At 32.8% G+C, this 20,655-nt stretch overlaps 2 protein-coding genes across 2 annotated transcripts; one reads left to right on the forward strand and one right to left on the reverse strand.

Moving 5' to 3' along the window:
- Positions 1 to 1,241: 1,241 nt before the first annotated feature.
- LOC124637336 (ras-related protein Rab-9B) lies at positions 1,242 to 12,696 on the forward strand. Its single transcript, XM_047173704.1, has 4 exons — positions 1,242 to 1,918; positions 3,975 to 4,175; positions 8,743 to 8,885; positions 9,262 to 12,696. Exons 1-4 carry the CDS (start codon positions 1,709 to 1,711, stop codon positions 9,392 to 9,394), a joined length of 687 nt encoding a protein of 228 aa, XP_047029660.1. The 5' UTR covers positions 1,242 to 1,708; the 3' UTR covers positions 9,395 to 12,696.
- Positions 12,697 to 12,985: 289 nt separating this feature from the next.
- On the reverse strand, positions 12,986 to 20,287 carry LOC124637326 (retinol dehydrogenase 14-like). Its single transcript, XM_047173693.1, has 5 exons — positions 19,863 to 20,287; positions 17,941 to 18,176; positions 15,481 to 15,720; positions 15,128 to 15,200; positions 12,986 to 13,794 (listed from the first exon to the last, which is right to left on the reverse strand). Exons 1-5 carry the CDS (start codon positions 20,148 to 20,150, stop codon positions 13,624 to 13,626), a joined length of 1,008 nt encoding a protein of 335 aa, XP_047029649.1. The 5' UTR covers positions 20,151 to 20,287; the 3' UTR covers positions 12,986 to 13,623.
- Positions 20,288 to 20,655: the final 368 nt, after the last annotated feature.

A 20,655-nucleotide genomic window follows, 5' to 3' on the forward strand; every position in this document is an offset into this window, starting at 1 on the left:
GCTAGCACTGGATGATCTAACATTTTTATAAACAAATAAATGAGTGTTTTTTCTAATAGGAAAACGATAAACTTGTTGATACAATTATTATAAAACATTTACCTATTACGAGGATGTGAAATGTATTATAGTACCTAATGTGAATAAATAAATATTCAACAGAAATTAAGAGAAATGGATAAATAAGCGTCAAAGTTTAACTTGTGCGTCAATGTTTTACAAAAAAATATACAGATGGCTCTGATTAGAATGATGTTATGTTTCCTTGAAGCTTTACTATTAGCTCAAAATACCACATTTTTGAATGTTGATTACTATTACTTTGAGATTTATTACAATGATGAAATTATTAAAAACATTGCTTGAATATGGCTAAAACAGAAAACATTAAGTTCCGCCATCTTGGAACGGAATCCTTAGGGTTACTACGCTATAGAAAATGGATACCCTTAAAATGTTGTATTAAATTAGCATGCATATCTAATTATTTTCGTTTAATACGATTCGGAGTCAATTTATACGTGGAACAGAAAATATTTTCTGTCCGGCTGTTTAGTACAGAAACGGAATTAACACATGGTTCTTTAATGTTCATTGACTTTAGTCTGCTTTTAAAGCATCCACTACTTTACTAATCGATCTTCTAAAATAAATATAACGGTTCATAACGGTTGATAATATTATTTGTTAAAAAAATAATCATGCACTGTAAAAAAATATGTAATTTAATTTATTTTTTCCCGTAATTTGAGACAACATTAATTCATTGGTATTACTGATATGGAGCGTAGAGATGTCAGTAAAAAATCGACTATTTACGAAGTAGTATTAATTTTTAAAACCAATTATATAATCATGACTATATTGACTATGATATTCAGAAAATTGTTTTTAAGTCACCTGTGATAGTCAATTGGAGAGATAAAATGAATACTAATAAATTATGTATTAGCGCCTTGTTGACACTTCTCGTGACCCAAGGGCTGGCTTTTATTTCGCACAGAGGTTGAGCATTGCCATCCAACGTGGCAATGCTGCCAGCCTTCTGGGTACATTACCCGGTGACAGCGATGAGGAGCAATTTTTTGATGCTATGTATTAGTTTTAAGTTGTATATATAAGTTTATTTTTAATTTTTAAAATTAATGTAAATATTATGTAAATATTTGAGTAACTGATAAAAAATAAATTATGTTATAATCATTGTATCTTCATGGGTAGGTAACCAACATAAAACTATATTTCCATCAAAATTGAATGAAATGTAAACTGCCAATATATGTTTGTATTACATGGGTATTTTATATTCATATCTTCAATACAACACATTACTTGTTTAATTATATGTAGTCGATTTAAGAACTAACTGATTTAGTCATATTTTTCGGTACAGCACTAACTTACTATTCCGTTGACAACGTGCAAGCGATTGACATTTGATTTACAAATTCGTTGAAACAGCTGTGAACAATCGTCGTTCTCTGTTATTTACAAAATATAAATAATTCCTTGAGTTCTCGAATCGTTTTAATAACTTTTCTAATAATAACTGGCTGGTTTAGTTATTATTTAGTGACACATTCAGTTAAGGTTTAAGAAATGAGTTCGAATATGAGTCATTAATTAAACAGTGTTTTGCGCTGTTATTCAATTCAAGGCTGCGGCAATAAAGAAACGTTTTAGTGAATATAATGTGTAGTTCGACATAATGGTGGAAGATAATGATCGCGGTTACGGGAGGACCGCCAACAAGAGCACTTTATTGAAGATCGTGATTTTAGGAGAAGGTGGAGTGGGGAAATCATGTTTGATGAGCAGGTTTATATCGAACCACTTCGATGATCACAGTTTCCACACGATTGGAGTTGAGTTTATGAACAAAACTATCGAAGTTAATGGAAAACCATACACATTGCAGGTAATTTATCCTATCAGAATTAATTAGAACCCCAATGTTTGTATAAGTGATGCATTATTGTTAGTAAAAAAAAATACTGTTGTGGTTTCTTTAAATCTGGTGTCTTTCATACTTCTAAAGAGATCAAATTAGCTTCTAGCTGAGTAGCCCCTCAGAATAGTCTAGCTTATTAGTTCAGTCGAAATAAACCAATTAAATGCAAGCAGACATTTTTTTGTTGATAGGTGTCTAACTAGACAGTGATTAGAAGAAATAAATTCCATCAACTTGCTCACCTTGAATGATTCGAAAATAATTAATTTTGTTTCATTGTTGTGGATGTCTTATTCTTAATTTATTTTTAAACTAATTGTTTGTTCTGAACTAAAGTAAAAAATAACTATAGACTACTGCAGTATTTTTTTAAAAGAAAAGTTTTAAAGCAAAGGCATTCACTCATAAGTACTATGTGCAAACCTCTTTTGAGTGTGGGTTGAACTTAACAGAGTAATGAGGTCAGATTTAAACTCAGGCCTAATAGCTGGTAGATTAGTTTGACCTTCAAATAATATATTTTTGTTGAGAATCAAAGCTGTATCTTTCAGAATTTAAGAAATAAATTAAAAATACATGCTTACAGTCGTCACACATACAAATTACGTGTGAGATAAGTGCTCAATTATTTAAAAAAAGGTACAAACTCTTTGTTAAGTTTTTCCTTATGATATTTCCATAAAAAAAACATATCACCTTCAAACGCAAGGTTGTGATATTAACATGGAGGTGAACGAATAAGTTTGTGTAATACGAACTGATTTAGCACATCGGTGACATAAACCGCTATAGATTGTATAAAAAAATGTTTAACAAAAAAAAAAACAACTTCAATAACATCAAAATTAGTGAGGCGAAATGTGAGATAATCTCAAAAAAATATACATGACAGGTCAAACAGACTTTTTTTAAGTTGGTTAAAAGCGAATTGCATTGGGGGACCAAGAAAATTCTTCCTGTTCTAACAATTTATAGTATTGCATAAGCATCTAGGAAATACCAAGGTGGACTTGTATATTAAAAATGAATTAACTGATAAGAGTCAAAGCATCAGATAACAATGTAAGGTCACTGATTTTTATTACCGATGAGTCAAGTTTTAAATGTTAAATATTGTGCTCTTGTATGTTGTTAAGATTAACAATCTTGTGTCTGTGGTGGCATCACAGTTCATAAGAATTCTAACATTATTTAATGTAGGTTAAGTAATAAATAAATAATAAATAATAAATAAAATGTTTTTTATTGGCATAAAAAATAAAATACAATTACAAAGGAAGCCCTGGCTCCTGTGCTAGGTGAGACCTGTGTTACAGGAGCCAGCTAAGTAGCTTTAGAACCTTTTTGATGGAATCTAATCATTATAATATTAAAAGGTGAGCTTTAGTTTATCTAGAATAAGGTCACTAGATCTAATAATAAAGGAATGGCTAATCTATCTATTGTTAAATAAATTAAGTAAAGCTGCAGTTTGAATATCTGCACTGATAAAAAAAAATATAAAAGTCAAACTGTTTGCTTAGTGTCTAGTCTATCCACAATGTCTAGAACTGTAGGTTGCTCTATAGTAAATATAATGATCCTTTTTGAAATGACGCCATATGTCTGATCATTGCTTCATAAGTCTTACATCTTAGATGCACTATCTGGGATCTCGGAAAATTTATTTACTATTGAGATGACTAAGATTCTATATTTGATTTATTACAGAAATTTTTCTTTTATTGAGATACTTAACACCACACCAAATAAACCACAGGAAATAGTTACAGCATAGAGAATTTTTACAAGCTTATTTCTTCTGCCTTTAAATTCACCTATACCTCTATACTAATTTAATAAAGAGGAAAATTTTTTTGTGTTTGTAAAGTCCCTGAAACTATTGAACCAATTTTTCACTGTTGGAAAGTGACACTCTTCTTAATTAACATAGGCTACATTGTATCCCGGTATGGGCAGTAGTTCCCACGGGATGTGGGTAAAACCGCGGCAAAATGAGTTTTAAGAGTTCTTCAACAAACAGGTATGGGACACAGCCGGCCAGGAGCGCTTCAAGTCTCTCCGCACACCGTTCTACAGAGGTTCAGACATCTGCATACTAGCATACGCTATAGATGACCGCAGCTCCTTCAACAATATCAAGATGTGGCTCAACGAGTTCCTGCATTATGCGGGAGTCAAGAACGGCATTGATAGATACCCGTTCATGGTTGTTGGGAATAAGGTATGTGAAGATTATTAATATTATTTAGAAGTAAGGATTTAAAAAGAAATATTTATAGCTAGTTTCACCAGCTACTGTTACAGTCTCTGATAGCCTATCAGAAACTTATCTGTCAGATAAACTATAAGCAACTTTTGGTTTTACATGTTAGGGGTAGCAATATCTGGCTGTAATTATAAGCAGCCTTTTACATCAATTATCAGAAAATTCACTGACACTTTATCGGTAACCAGTGAAACAGTGCCTTAAAGCTATATAGGTAATCTTACAGCCAGTTTCTTCATCAAAAATCAAAGCCAAAGTAAAAGTAACTGTCAAATTCGTTTTTTCTATTAGTTTTGCTGTCACTTTAGCGTTGAAAAAACGAATTTGACCGTTACTTTTACTTTAGACATTACTTTGACTTTTACTTTTGATGAAGAAACTGGCCGTTAAACGTTAAATTGCGGGTCAACAGTAATTTATGTTATTTTCAAAAAGATGTATGTGCGTGTAACGTCTCAGTATCAAGTTTCTTTTTCCTAATGAATCCCTTATCTCCCAAAATATCGCTGTTAAGTTAAGGTCTCATATAATAGGGGCCAAAAACTTTTTCCTCCATGTAAGCTCAAATTGAGGTCAACAAATTCAAATAAAAAATATATCCCTCATTCAAGTGAATAAATATAGCCCATTGAACTAAATAATGCACAAAAGAAACACAATGATAAATGACAATGGCCCCAAATTCATTATTCATATATAAATCTGTGGTTTGTGTGTTTGTTGATCTAAATGTCACGGGCATTGAACACGATACGGCCAGCCTTTGCGGTAACATAACTGGTGCCCGATTCTCCTAAGTTAATAATATCAAAATTGAATAGAAATCGAATCGCAATATGATCGCAATGGCAGTTTTAACCATATCGGGCATTCTGCTACTAATATAAGACCAATCGTATTCCAACGACATTCGATTGGTTTGCGATTGGTCTGCTATTTTGGTGATTTTGGTCTATCTATACGGTAGTTTGCTCTACAATCATATTGCAATCGTAAAACATTTGCAGACAAAATTATTCATTATTGAATGACAGAAAAGGATAAAAACGTTTATTTCAAAGAAAAAATTGCGGAATGCCACATACGCTTCAATCGTAATTGAGTCGGGATTGGATCTCAGTCGAATGTGAACCGTATGTCGCTTAAGTAAAATTAGGAGAATCGAGCGCCTGTTTGTATCAGTGAATATGTTTGTTATTAATGAACTGTATCAATTGCCTACTTAAGTAATTGGATAGGCTTAGATTGCACGGTTCATTTCATAATGGTAGGAACTTTAATGGCTGCGTTGCGGTAGGTTGAATAATTTAATAGTTCTGATGTACCATAATTAGGGTGACGTTTGATAAATGCTACGTTTAGCCTGTGATAAGAGGAATGACAGCAAAAAAGTGTATAATCTATCTATACTAATATTAAGAGGAAACATTTTTTGTTTGCTTTTACCCTAAAGGCTCCGAAACTATTGAACCGATTTAAAAAAAATCACTGGAAATCTACATTCTTCCCCAGTAACGTAGACTATATTCAATATTGTATCCCGGTAAGGGTAGTAGTTCCACGGGACGCCAGTGAAACCACGAGAAAACAGCTAGAAAATTATGAAATAATATTTGATTGCAACAGAAAATAAACCGTTATAAAATATTTATTTAATTGCATGAATTATCAATCCTGTATTTGTATTTGCGCTAATTGTTATTCAATAAGCCAGGCTAAAGGGAAACCACAGGAACGATAATTCAATTAAGTACATTTATTATAATTACCAACTTATTAATTGGTGACTCACAAGTTACGAAGTATTAAATATATAAAGTATTTTTGCAGACCTTAGTTTGTTTTTGTGGTTTTCACTTGTTTGGGGATAAACCGTGGGATTTACCCTGAGCCTACTCACTGAATCTTGGGTAAAAAAATATTTGCACAAACTTCTTGTATAAAGAGAAGGAAAGAAAAGACGAACAGCAGCGAACGAAGCCACGTTTTTAACCATCAAACTTATTGGTTATAGGGGAAAGTTGGATGTTATTGTTTAAAGACTTTTCACTCGTCGTCTTCATATTGAATATTTTTTTAATTTATTAAACTATCTGTATATAAATCCGATCCTAAAAGTGAAACATACATTCTCAGTTATGACAACGCCAATACCATACATTAAGCCTCAGAAATCTCTTTCATAGTACTTTCTAATACCGCAATAACATTTTTATTCGCGGTTAGTGCAGGACGCCTACTAGTGCGGGGAAAACCGTAAGTAACGTAACAATCGTAACTATTGCTCGGACGTGTTATGAAATAACGCTGACTGGTGGCTTCGATCACGTCAAGTGACGTCACAATACATGTTTCTTTATTATGTAGTTGTGTTGTAAATGTCAAGGGTTATTAATAAGTTTTAGACCAGCTATTTTTCTATTTTGTGTGGGGAGGGAACTTCTTCCTGCCTGAACCTTCTTCGAGCCTGTTACTTGGGAGCAGTGTGGCTTCCCAACAGTGAAAGTTTTTTTCCATTCGGTTCAGTAGTTTTGGACCAAAGGGTCAACAAAAAAAAATGTTTTCCCTTTATTTTAATACTAGGTATATTGCTCAGTCTATTGGCATAGAATACTCAAAATAGAAGTAAAACAATCCTACTTATATTATAAATCCTACTTATATTATAAATGTGAAAGTTTGTGAGAATGTATGGATGTATGTTTGTTATTCAATCACGCAAAAACGGCTGGACCGATTTGATTGAAATTTGGTATGTAGATAGGTGATACCCTGGATTGACATATAGGCTACTTTTTATTAACACACCACGCGGGCGAAGTCGCTGGCGGAAGCTAGTGAGGCTATATTTATACGACTTAACCCGTGTTAAGTCGAAGTCAAAACGATTAGGCTAATTGGATTGGTAATTTGACGCGTCAAAATTACATCGAGACAGCGCTCCTGAAAGCGACTTTCACACATATGAGAGGGGAACAACAGATATAATGTAAAATGTTAATGCATACAATCTTAATTACTAATCTAGACATCTATTATGCAAAATTATCTGAATTATTAAATTAACTTAAATCTATCTTTGTAATCAGACAACTACCAGGTACAGAACGCTCAAAAACTCTACTAATATTGCGAAAGTAACTCTGTCTATCTATCACGCTTTCACGTCTAAACCACTGAACTGAATTTAATAAAATTTGGTACAGAGATAGAGTTGACCTTGAGAAAGAACATAGGATAGTTTTTATCCCGGACTTTTGAAGAATTCTCTTGGAAACGCGACATAACCGAACTATACGCGGGCGAAGCCGCGGGCGTAAGCTAATAAGTTATATTTTAGTTAGGTTTTCCCAATTTCTACACTACAATAAAAATATTATAAAATGCTATCGCGCTTTTTTTCTTACTTAACTGCACATAAAAATATCGATGAAACCGAATTTCTCAGTTGAATAACTTTTATGACGATTTGGCTAACAGTGTTGCAATCAGAATGTCGATCGACAGGTTTATTTATTATTCTTGTTCACGTAACTTTATATGACGTGTATTTCCGTAAATGATTATGAAGAGGTGTGCCCTGAGGGTTCCTTTATGAAATTACCAAAGTCTGACCCTCTGTACTGTACTCGGATGTAGTAACTCTTTGCAGTTTGTCGTCAAATAACTTTGCTCCCTCTAAAATCCGCCATTTATAGGAACTGTACGAACTAACCCGAACCCCTTGAGTAGCCCGTTACTTGATTTGCAAAGAACAGTACACATTGTGCCAGTTTTAAGAAGCTAGGCTTCAGTCGTGCTTAAATTATGGAATCAGGAATCATGAATCAGGTGTTACTTTGCGGAAATCTATGAGATAAAATGTTAGGAAAAATATGCACTGTTAATAAACGCTCGGGTGTGAATTCAACGTCTCCTGAAGATGACCCGTGATTTTCTTGCGGAATTAACGCGACATACATATTTTTCCAAACATAGTTATGCTTACTTTGCAGTTTTGCAATGTTTTATTAAAATCACTTCAATACCGAACATACTTTTGCATGGAAGCTACGCAGCGAAATCTGCAGATATCGAATAGAAAGTAGACTAGACTATTATTACCTACTTACTCATCAGTTACGCAACTTCTAGTCCCATTAAGCAGATTAAGCAAATCGTCATCAAATACATAATCACATTTTAACGTTCCTACTAGTATAGTAATTAAGACAATATTCCTTTTCACGATGACGCATGATGTACATGAATCATCCAAATTATAACTTTGTTTATACATATTTCCTTAATATTTTCCCGCGACTTCATCCGCGTCATAAGGAGACTGGGTCAGGCTGGTAGATAAAAATAAGCTTAAGCTTAGTTTTGCTATTTCTACTTTTATCCATACCAGGTGTAATTTAATGCGCAATATGCAAAATCGCCATCGAATTTAGAAATTAGTTTCAAAAAAGACCCTCTTCTTATTCATCATCTTTTCTATTTTGAGATAATTTCTGATTGTCCCCTACATTGGTTCCAGTCAGACGTATCGTCAAAAGACAGGGAGGTATCCTACGACCAGCTGAAGCAGTGGTGCGAGGAGAACAAGATCGCGACCTATATCGAGACTTCCGCGAAGAATGACAATAATGTCGTGGAAGCCTTCTCTATGGCTGTACAGAGGTGAGTTTCTCTAAGTTGGTATTTTAGCCAAGACTTGACGATGGTTTTAAATAATTATGTAATAAAAAAATACCCATAACGCTAGGTTCTTAGCTGAAAGCATCCAATTATATCTGGCATCCCTGGATCATAATTTTATGTCCTGCGAAACGTGCGTCTTGGACATCACACTTTTTCTAACTATGGTTGCCACTCAAGAGTTCGTTTAAACCGCGCTTGCTCAAGGCGGATTGGCGAGTTCATTCTTAGAAGTCAAGTTTTCCTCAAGATGTTTTCATTCGTCTTAACTTATTCATTGGTATTTTACGGCGTCAAAATTAAACAGTTGTTTATAATTTGAACGATGCAATTTAAATTTTCTCCACAATATTTCCAGATGGGTAGAACTAGAACAGAGAGCAGAGAAGGAGTTAGGCATGCTCCACCACCCTGACACGGTGACTCTTCACGGTTCCACCACAGCATCAAGCATTAGAACCACATGTTGCTCCCGATTCAGCGAGGTATGAGGCTAACGTGCTTATCTCAGGGTCTCATCAAATGTGAGTGATTGAGGTATGTTGATTATAGCGGATTTTTTGGTCATGTATTTTGGATACTTTTCATGTAAGGATTAAACTTAAAATGGATACTTGCTCCCGCCAAAGGTATCCACCCGCGTCCAGGATAAAAGTAGTGCAGAGTAATTCCCATACGATGCGGGTGGTACCCTTGGCAGATACTGGTTATGTTACGAGATAGAAATGGTTGTATTGACCTTCTATGTAGCTCTATCCGTATGTGATTTAGACTTTTTCTAATTCCCAATCAGGAATATTCCGTATTGATTTTAGCGCATGTCGAAAAAAATATATCTTAGTCTTGCCTTTATTGAAGTTTAGCGAGTTTCGAATTTATGTCTACCGCGACAATGTTGATATTTCCTTGGCAAGGAGTTTCAATGGACCCTTGTTTAGATTTATTAGAAACATGCATATTAAAATCAATTTGAGAAGTTGAATGGAGTTTTCAGTCAAAACCCTGCTTAAGGGTAGTTTATAATAAAGGCCTAAGTGCCTTTCTTGCTGTGAAAGATGTTTATAGTTATTGTACTGTAAAACAGTCATTTGGTGCAAAAAGTAAATGTTAAGCCAGGGATCTCCTTAAACATACTTTCTGTCCGTTATCAACATACCTCTTTCACGATAAAATCTAGTAATTTACGGTATTACGTAATTTTCTACTACGTCATGGCATGTGATAAACTATTCTAAATCTATAACGTTTTTCCATGTAAATAATGTTATTTTTTATTATTAATACATCGGATTGAATAGGAAGCAAAGGCACCAATGTTGAAACGTAGTTTAGTTTGCACTTAAAAGTTAATTTTTAGGCACTGTTTAAAAATATTTACTTAAAAATTTTGATGTTAAAAAGTATACTTAGATATGTTTCCCTTAATTCAAAGGATGTCTGGATAAATTGGACTTAAATTATATTTAAAGAAATAGTTTTAATTGCGTAGTTTAAACAGTTTTTTAAATATACTATACATACATAGTATACGTAAATTAAACAGATATCTAAATCTTATAACATTCAAAATTGTCATTTGGTTGTGGGATTGCTTTTGAAATGCAGAAATATGGAAAGAAAGAACATTCCAGTATATTTAAGTTACAATATATAATATATACATGTTTTAATTTGAGTTATATTGTATACAAAATCAAAAAATAATTGTTGGTTTTTGAGAAGAAGATACTTACGTTGAGTTTACACCATTTCACTATAACGATAACAGCATTTTCAGTTGTCAAATCACCGGTTTGACCAATAGGCGGCAAGTATAAGTCTGGTTATGGTTTGGTTATCGTTATAGTTAAATGTAGCAAATCACCCTTGAACTTTTTGTTTGGTTTTTAATCATAAAATACTTATTTTATTTTTGTTTTACCCTTAAAAGTGACCCTGTATGTAAGTACCCCTAAATAAAAAAAATAAAGTCAGGTTGTCAGTATATTTTCTAATTCCAACAGAAAACCAAAGATGTATCAAATGTGTTTTTTTAACTATAAATAAACCTAGAAATTGAATACTCTACTATTTAACTAACTTTGAAGCTTAAAAACGATGTTGTTAACTCGGCCTAAATTACTGTAAATACTTATTACTTAAATTTATCTGTAACCTAAAATAATAATGCTTTAGTATTACCAGAGTTGTGAATTGATTTTTTAATGCTTAAATATACTTACTATTTTCTCAGGAATAAAGACTTTTTGTAAAACTTGTTCTATTTGAAAAAAAAAAACTCATGTAGTTGCCGTCCTTTCTAGTGTTGAGTGAAATTGAAAAAATTGGTTTAGAGTTCACATAGCCGTAAAATATGGTATTTTGGTCAATGCAACGTCAGGGAAGTCCTAAGTACAATCGGAAGAGAAAATAGATGGTGTGAACACAGCCTTACAGTTTTGATACCATCGTATATTATGTATTTCATGCTTTGTCTACGTTTTTATTAAGCTTTTTAATATACTTATATGTACCTTAAAACATAAACTGTAAAATCTAACTATACTTTGAAATCTAGGACCTTTTCAAGCATATCCAAAGTAATTGTTATAGTATTTAATCACCATTCATATTTGCATCGTCATTGACTTTTTATGTAAAAGTGTATTTGTATATTTTTTAGAAGCATTTTAAAGGTTGTTTTAAACCCATACGTTATTTTCTCATGGTCATAAGTCAGATAGAACTTATATTAGATACTTTGAGTATATACTAAGATATATATGTTTTACTGATTTATATATTTTTTAAACCAAAGGAACTTTAAAATTTTGCTGTGTTAGTGCTTATACAAAAAGTATCGAATGTAAATTGCTGTTGACTTTGCTCTAGTATAATACATACAGTATTTCAATATTTTGTAGAATAAAAACTATATATTGTAGTAATTTTAACGCTGATTCTCACTAAGTGCCTAGCTTTCTGGTTACCATATTGTTAAGCGGTAATGTAATATAAATTATTGTTTTACAATCGATATTAAATTTCTCGATGACATGAATGTCTTATCGATAACAATTTATTTATTTTGGTGTTGTGAACATTTAAAAATCGTATTATACTATACGTGTAGTGTATACTTAAACTGAATTGGTAGCTAGCCTGAATTATTTTTCCATTGATATTAATTTTATTTAAAAAAACAATGTTGATCATTTATTAATCCACGAAAATGGAATTTAGAGCTTTAGTCATTCACTCATGTAAAATTAATTTATAAAATCCCTTACATAGTGTTGTTTGATGTACTTCTTTAAATTAAAATTTAGTATTGGTAGATAATATTGGCGTATAAGTCTCTGATTAATTTTGCCGTCTCGAAAGTCTACCTCAATGGGTGTTATTGAAGTAGGATTATTTATGTAAAGCTAGTTTTGATGGCCCAACCTTTGGAATGAAAACATTTATTGCAAAAATGCTAGGCAAAGCGGAATGTTTACTTACTTCTGTTTAATTTAAATTATTTACTTGTACTTGCCTAGAATGAAAAAAGCTATGAATCTCAATGATTATGTTTGAAAAATCATTATCGCTGGTCTCGTTAATATCTTATTCAGATGTATTTTATTCTCATTTTGAACTTTTAAGTCGCCATTGGATCGGGAGCCATGTTAATATTATAGTTTTAAAATAATGCACATAGAGAGGTGGCGTGCGTTTGTGAATAAGATTCACTTGTCAAAATGTAAAAGTTATTACAAGCTTGATATTTTACAGTCATGGTACCTATTACCTAATAAAGGGTTTGAAAGCATTTTATTTGTTTTATTTCTTCGTCATTAGGAGGTGGTAGCGCCATCTATATTTTTTAAACCTGTTTGCATAGCAGGCATAGCAGGTTCCAAACCAGGAGGCATAGGCGATAATGTCGGTATGTTTGGATAACTGCGAGAAGAACGACTGAATCCTTTTTTACTATATATAAGCAAATGTAACGGGCCTCTGACCGCCTTTGTTGTTAATTAAATAAATCCATCTGGGGATCATATAGTTGAGGGAAAGGACTGGAAAATTATAAACCAGTAAAAAAAAAACACCAAAAACCCATTTTAAAATTGTAATAAATATTTTACAAATATCCACATTTACTAAAGAACTAACCTACGAAGGAAATACACCTAATAATTGTTTTTAACAACGATATTATCCGAGTATCTTGAGATTATACATTGTTAGGAATTATTATGCTTTGTAACACAACCGTGGCCATGATTAAATAAAATTATTAAATATAATATGGAAAACTAAACCTAGTGTTTTAAGTAACAAGGTTGAAATTAAGTAATTGTGCTGTTTTACTATCGTTGATGAAAGTTTACGTAGATTGACAGCTTAAAAATATAAAGATACAAATATACCTAATTTTGGCAGATGTTGTACCTTCGTTCTACGTGTGGGGTAGCTAGAAAAGTTTTAAGACTCATTCTTTCATATTTCTGTTATCAGAATTTGGCACTTTTCGACATCGAAAATGTTATTAGTGACGACAAACAATATTAATATTTTTGCAGTTACCAACACGTTAACATTATGTGGAAAATCAGAAGGTAGAATATATAAGAACAGTAGAATCTTATTTTTTAAACCTATTTTGAAAAACCACACATAAAACGAAGATACACCACTAAAAACAACACAATTTGACATCGGATGGCACTATTCTACCTCATTTTTGACACATTCATAGTGGCTTCCTAGCCTTCACCAGTTCTTCGCTGACGGTCCACAACTTGGTTTCCACATCCTTATCGAAATTATACTTGGAGTTATACTCTGCACATTCGCGGTAAAACTTGCCTGTCTTACCTTCGATGCTGTGGTCTGTGGCGCAGAATATTACTGTCTCGCTTCCCTGAAATTTTTGAGTTATGATTAGTTTTGATTTTATGCTTATAATGTACTAGGTTCCGCTCATTTTTGCATTCGCATCTGTAGCCGATATCATTGATGTAATTATAAGCTATATTAATGACATGTTTCATTAAAATTCATTCGGTAGTTCTTGCACACATACGTACATCCATACTCCCTTAATTGTTTTTATATGAATGCGTACCTAGCCTTACAAACTATCCCTTTTATAATATTAATGGGATAGATCTCGCCAAACTTGTTCTCACATTACGCGAGTCGCTGCGCAGAAACCATTTTTAGGAACCTAGTGCCCATTTTCACCAACAATCTCTTAATCTAAGTGCCACTAGAATAAGGGCTCTCCCAATTTTGACATAAATAACTATGGATAAGGGATACCTAAACTTTGGTGAAAACGAAATTCTTATTAAGTGTTCCGTAAATGCTCTTAGGGGATCCCTTAATTTAGGTATTTGTTGGTGAAAATGGGTATAAGTATCAAGGGGTGAGTTTTTGCGTCTTTGCAATATTTTTATAACGCTTACATTTGTTGATTAAGCTTAACATTTTAAGTGCATTCTTCAAATATGAAGAAAACAGTGACAGCTGTTGCATCATCACAATTCGTAGGTACTTTAGATTGTTAAGCCTTTAAGATGTTCCTACGATAAGCTTATATCATGACTGATAGCAATAAACTTGTTTACTATATCAACAGATAAAAGTTATCAAATGGTAATATTGGATTAGCCTTAGCCCATCAATAAAAATGTATCTGATATTTTATGGAGATATCTATGCAAACAGATGGCGATTCATTTAAGTTTGTCTTAGCAAAAAAAAAAAATGGTAAACCGAGTATTTAGTTTTAGTGCAATGTTGGGCACAATTTTCTCGTTACATTACTTACGGTGAGCTGCACCATTTAACTAAAACGATAACCGAACAATTTTTTCAGTAGGCAATTCGCCGATTTGATCTTTCGCGGCTGGTCATGGTTTGGTTATCGTTATAGTTAAACTAGCTTCCGCCAGCGGCTTCGCCCGCGTGGTGTGTTGATAAAAAGTAGCCTATGTGTTAATCCAGGGTATCACCTATCTACATACCAAATTTCAATCAAATCGGTCCAGCCGTTTTTGCGTGATTGAATAACAAACATACATCCATACATTCTCACAAACTTTCACATTTTTAATATAAGTAAGAAGTAAGATGGTGCAACTGGGTCTTAGTATTAATATTAATCAGTCAAATCAGTTATATGTAATATAATGTATGTGTATATATGTTATGTTTATATATGTAATATAACATTATAAAGAATTACTTACTTGTTTAGCAGTCTTCATGAAAGCTAGCAATATAGGAGCCATTAAGATGTAGTGGTACCATTTTATTGAATGCCTGAAATGTTAAAGACTCATGTTAATAATCTGGAACTCTGCAAAATTATTTTGAAAACGTTTCAAAGGTCACAGAAACAAAACATACAAGATCCTTTTCCACTTTTTGAATAAAAAGTTCAGCTGTATAGGTACATTGATACGAATCAGAAGATATAATCAATTTTCAAATTTTCCATTAGGCAAATGTCGTCCTGGGGTACCACTATCGGGCCCTCACTTAAAAGAAAAAATATTTTACTACTGCTATATGCATAAATAAAAAAATCAAATCAGCTCACCTAAACAGATTAGTAGCACAAAATCCAGGGCAGACCAAATGAACATCGATGCCAGTGTTCCTCAAGTTACAAGCCAGCGCCCTTCCGAAGTACGCATTCATCAGCTTAGAGTTGCAATACCCTGGATTGTGACGGGCGTTCCCACCAGTCTTCTTAGCTTGCTCAATTTGCTGCCTTAAGTTCAAGTCATCAAAGTCGATATTGCCACGCTCGTGCAGTGTAGATGACAGCACTACTATTCTGTAATGAATATTAATTAAATGTAATAAAGAGGAGACATTTGTTTGTACCCTAAAAATCCTTCACAGTTGGAAAGCTACACTCTTCCCGAGAAACATAGGCTGTATTTTATCCTGTCACAGGCAGTAGTTTCCACTGGACGCGGTAGAAACCGCGGGAAATCGACTTGTAAATATTAAACAAGTTATGCTAGGTATCGAAAATAAATCGATTGTAAACTTGCTAGATTATAATTAGGTGCGCTAGTCTTTGCATATTACTTAATAGGGTGAAGTTTGTACTGTTGTTTTGATTTATTTGTGTAAATCGATTAGTCATGTCAACACTGTCTGGTAGTATTTTTCTGGAACTTATTTTCACACAATACCTAGAATTCAAGTCCAGATTTCAGAGTGTAAGAGGGATAAACATACATAACAATATGCAATAACAGTCACTCTTTTTAACTGTAATCCGAATGCCTCGCATTAAACCCTGTTCATATCAACTTGCATTATGTAGTAAGTAACCAACTATGCATGTATGTAAGTACCTACGTTTTTGTACAAACATTTTGGAAAATAACCGATTTTGGTATTCATTATTTGAATCAACAATGCTATTTGTTCCAACTGCGTATTTTTAGACCTACCTATAAGTACCTACTGAGTATCTGCAAGTTGTCAGCCCATAAAACCTCAAAAGAACCTAGGTACTTAGTATCTGCAACTCAGTCGATAAAAACTCAAAGTAATTGTTATATTGTGCAAAGATTCCTACTATCTCCCGGTCAATGCCTTGGCCTTATATAACATAATGCTATTTTTATACTGAGCGTATACGCGTTTAAGATAGGTATAAACCATTCGAATCTGTTTTGTCCGTTGTTTATACAGCACGCCACCTGGCCTAGTTTAATGTACGGGTTTGTTTGTTTATTTATTATTGCTACTGTTTAAACTGCTGGTTAGAGCTTCTGTTCATTAGTGATAGATGGAAAATGAAAGATGAAATTTATAATCCCAAACATTTTCATATTGTACTCGAGTTTAACTACTGCTTTATTCATCGTTAGCTGTTAGTTTTGCCCGTGTAATTTCTTCCCGTACCGGGATAATATATGGCCTAATGTTACTCAGGGGTCTAACTACAAAGTGAAAGCATATTTCAAATTGATTCAGTAGTATTAGAGCCTTTAGGCTACAATAAACAGAGACATCTTTCGTCTTTATTATATTAGTATAGAGTATATTAGTGAGTCGTGGTGGCCTAGTGGGCAAAGAACCAACCTCTCAATTATGAGGGCGCGGGTTCGATTCCAGGTCAGGCAAGTACCAATGCAACTTTTCCAAGTTTGTATGTACTTTCTAAGTACATCTTAGACGCCAATGGCTGATAAAAAGGTGAAGGAAAACATCTTGAGGAAACCTGGACTATAAAGTCTGAAATCGCCAACCCGCATTGAGCAAGCGTGGTGATTAATGCTCAATCCCTCTCCGTGTGAGAGGAGGCCTGTGCCCAGCAGTGGGACGATAAAAAGGCTGTAACAGTAACAGTAACAGAGTATATTAGTATCATTAATTTGTGCAAGTATTCTTCAAAATATTGGAATGTTATATCTATAACAGTAGGTTTTGTCTAGTTTTTTATCTATGCTAAGAGGCTTACTGAATTACCTACTGTTTGATAAAATAGTAGGGCACTACTACATTGTTTGTTAATTAGAGATTATAAACACTTTAGATTAAAGTTATTGATATCATACACCTATTGTTTATTTTATTTCTAAGCAAATAATATGTATTGAACATATATCTAGTCAGCGTTTTAAATAGGTATCAATATTTATCAGACGTATGTTATATGCTTACTCATCTATAGTTTAAAACGTAATTACCTATGAAAAAATACATCAATCATTCAGATAAATTCTTAATCAAGTAAATCATAAATGACCTAAAATCATTTTTCTAGTCATTGTGATAAATCAATTTAGCAAGGTGTAACAAATTGCAAAATGTAAGTAATGCTAAGTTTTGTTAAGATAAAATTAGGAAACTGTAAGAAAATACATACACATACCTATTTCTACACCCTAAGTTAAACTTAGAAGTTAATTAATCTAATTTTCACATCTTTCCCAATGATGAACAGAACATAGGTACTCCACCTTTATGCAAGCTATATGCAAGGCAAAGGTGTTAACAAGCAGCCAAATATTGTACTAATGAGGTTGCATACCTGCTTGGTGTTGCCCTCTTCAAAAGATCCAACAGTAAGTTTGTGAGGTAGAAATGGCCCAAATGGTTAACACCAAGGTGAATTTCAAATCCCTCCTTTGTTTTAAGATCTTCTTTCAACGGTACAACAACACCTGCATTGTTTATGAGTACATCGATCTTGTGGAAACCAGCCTTTACAACTTCTACAAAGTTCTCTATGGACTCAAATGATGAGAGGTCCAATTGCATGGGGATCTGAAAAAAAAATGGTTTAAAATAATCTCTGGTTTTAAATTTATTCATATTCTAAATATGAGACACAGAATTATTACATATCTACATATAATGAAGAATGATGCAATATCTTATTATGCAGTTGTATAACCAGTTATTTGATATTAAGATTAAGTTATATAGCTTTGTTTGGCTCAATTTACACAAAAAAATACATGTTTTACGTAATGAAGTCTTTTATACTGTAGGTTTTATTAAAAATTTTGAGATAATGTCATCACAGATAAGGCAGGAAGTATTTATTTATGCAAAACCATGTATTATTGACCAGAATTCTTACTAAACTAGTAAAGTTAGTATGATTTTTTGTGTAATTTCATGAGAAAACAACCAGATCAACATTATATTCTGGATATGGAGATTGGCTATTTGTTAGGGGCGTGGAACATTGTGTCTTCTGGTTGTCGTAGCAATCTACTGATATAGTACTCCACTTATAAATCATCATCATCATCATCTCAGCCATAGGAAGTCCACTGCTGAACATAGGCCCCCCCTTAGGTCTCCACAGATACCTTTTGGAGGTGACATATATATACAACATGTAACTTAATTAACGCACATCCTGAAATTAGTTTGTTCAGAATCGTTTAGTGAATCGATTTATATCATTTTTAATATAGGTAATTTTTTATCCCAAAAATAATTAAAACTACGGAAATTATTGTCATATTAACCCTGTACAGTCAAAACAAATTCAAAAAGACTGTAACTCAAAGTAATAAGACTTCGTGTATTGTCGGCTTTTTCCATAGTTTCGTTATGTTGCGCACGTGTGTAGTAGTATGACCAAAAAGTTCTCCAAGAATTGGTGTAACTAATTTAGTAAATAACAATGCATATAGATGTTAAATTAAAAATTCAGTGTACGTATTATGATTATAACATAATATTCTAATTAGGGTGTTTGAGGGTGTGCGTTAATTACGTTACATGTTGTATAAATGATTTTAATTTATAGTACCCCAATTAAAATTACGGTTTTCATATCATTAACATTGTTCACAAGATAGCTGTAGGTGCTACAAGTCAAATGTTGATAACCTGTTGGTTTGCCAACAATATTATATTTTCTCTCAACACTTGTGTTACAGTAGATAAGATTTCAAGTAATATAATAATTTATATAATTTTCAAAATCATTGTTAGTAAGCAAGATTATTTTGTCATGATGATTTCTATTTTTCATTTAAGCCTTTTGACTTATCTTTAGGTGCTTAAATTTTTTTGAGATACATTTTAAGATAAAAAATAATATTATGTTCATATTGATTGACTTCACATTGACATTACAAAAAAATCTTTATCTCAAGGAATATGAATTTTATTATAGTTATTGTCTTAAATATGTTAAGTAGTCAATACTATGTAAATTATTACTTTGTTGTTGCCTTTAAATAAACTACTAGTAAATGGTTTGATCACTCCTATGCAGCATGCTAAAAGATACTGAGAATTTAAATTTATCTCTTTTCGTCATAACTCGTAAATATCGATGGCATAATAATATAAAAAAGACTATGACATAAACAAATAACCAGTTGAACTTAAAAATGATGTCAGCTAATAAAAATAGTTTGTACTATTAATTATAAATGCCGACGAAAAATATTTGCTAAAAATAGTATTTATTTTGACTTGACTTACCATCTCACCCCCATTGGGTTGTTCTTTGCGGATGAGAGCTATAGCCTCCTTGGCTTTACCGATGTCTCTACAGGCGAATATCACGCGCCCCTTCCTCTTAACAATAGATTTAGCAGTTTCATAACCTATTCCACTGTTCGCTCCAGTAATTAGGAAGGTCTTCCCTCTCAAACATGTATTGCTGGCACAAGTAGCCCATTTCCTAGCTCTCCACTTCCGTAACAAGCCCAATGCGACGATCACTGAGATTGGAACCGCCGCTACATACACCACGGTCGACGGCACCATTATCAACAATTATTTTTGAAAAATAATAACACTATTAATTACGCGATAGTTCACTTTGATGCGATGAAAATTACAGCACGGTTTGATACCCGTCCGTCCGTATTGCTTGATTTCAATCCAACAAATGTCATAATAATGTCACTCGGTCAAAGGTCAAAGACTTGATTTCGTTCTGAAATCTAGTAGTGTAAAGCGATAAATCTATAACGTTTTCTTGCATTTATTTTATGAATTTTTCATAATTATACTATATAAATAGGTATTTACAAAATGCTGTGCTGTTTAATCATAAATTAATTCTTTTTTTTACTATTCTATTGTGAACCCATAGACAATCTATAGAAGTGGCGGCAACTTTGAAAACAAAGATACCTATACAAAAGGTAAAATTATACAAAGGTATTTATAAATACCTTTGTAGAATTTTTATTGTTCTATATATAGAACACTCATGATAATATTTTCCATACTCCATTCTAAGTCAACCAGTAGACTAAGATCAAGA

Source organism: Helicoverpa zea, chromosome 2 (assembly GCF_022581195.2).
Source record: "Helicoverpa zea isolate HzStark_Cry1AcR chromosome 2, ilHelZeax1.1, whole genome shotgun sequence".
NCBI lineage: Eukaryota > Metazoa > Arthropoda > Insecta > Lepidoptera > Noctuidae > Helicoverpa > Helicoverpa zea.

Coding starts and splice junctions, on each gene's coding strand:
- LOC124637336 (XM_047173704.1), top strand. CDS start 1,709: ATGGTGGAAGATAATGATCGCGGTTACGGGAGGACCGCCAACAAGAGC. Junction 1,919..3,974: donor GAAAACCATACACATTGCAG/GTAATTTATCCT, acceptor TTCAACAAACAG/GTATGGGACACAGCCGGCCA. Junction 8,886..9,261: donor TTCTCTATGGCTGTACAGAG/GTGAGTTTCTCT, acceptor CAATATTTCCAG/ATGGGTAGAACTAGAACAGA.
- LOC124637326 (XM_047173693.1), bottom strand. CDS start 20,150: ATGGTGCCGTCGACCGTGGTGTATGTAGCGGCGGTTCCAATCTCAGTG. Junction 18,177..19,862: donor AACCCAATGGGGGTGAGATG/GTAAGTCAAGTC, acceptor TTTTTTTTTCAG/ATCCCCATGCAATTGGACCT. Junction 15,721..17,940: donor AAGAGGGCAACACCAAGCAG/GTATGCAACCTC, acceptor TATTCATTACAG/AATAGTAGTGCTGTCATCTA.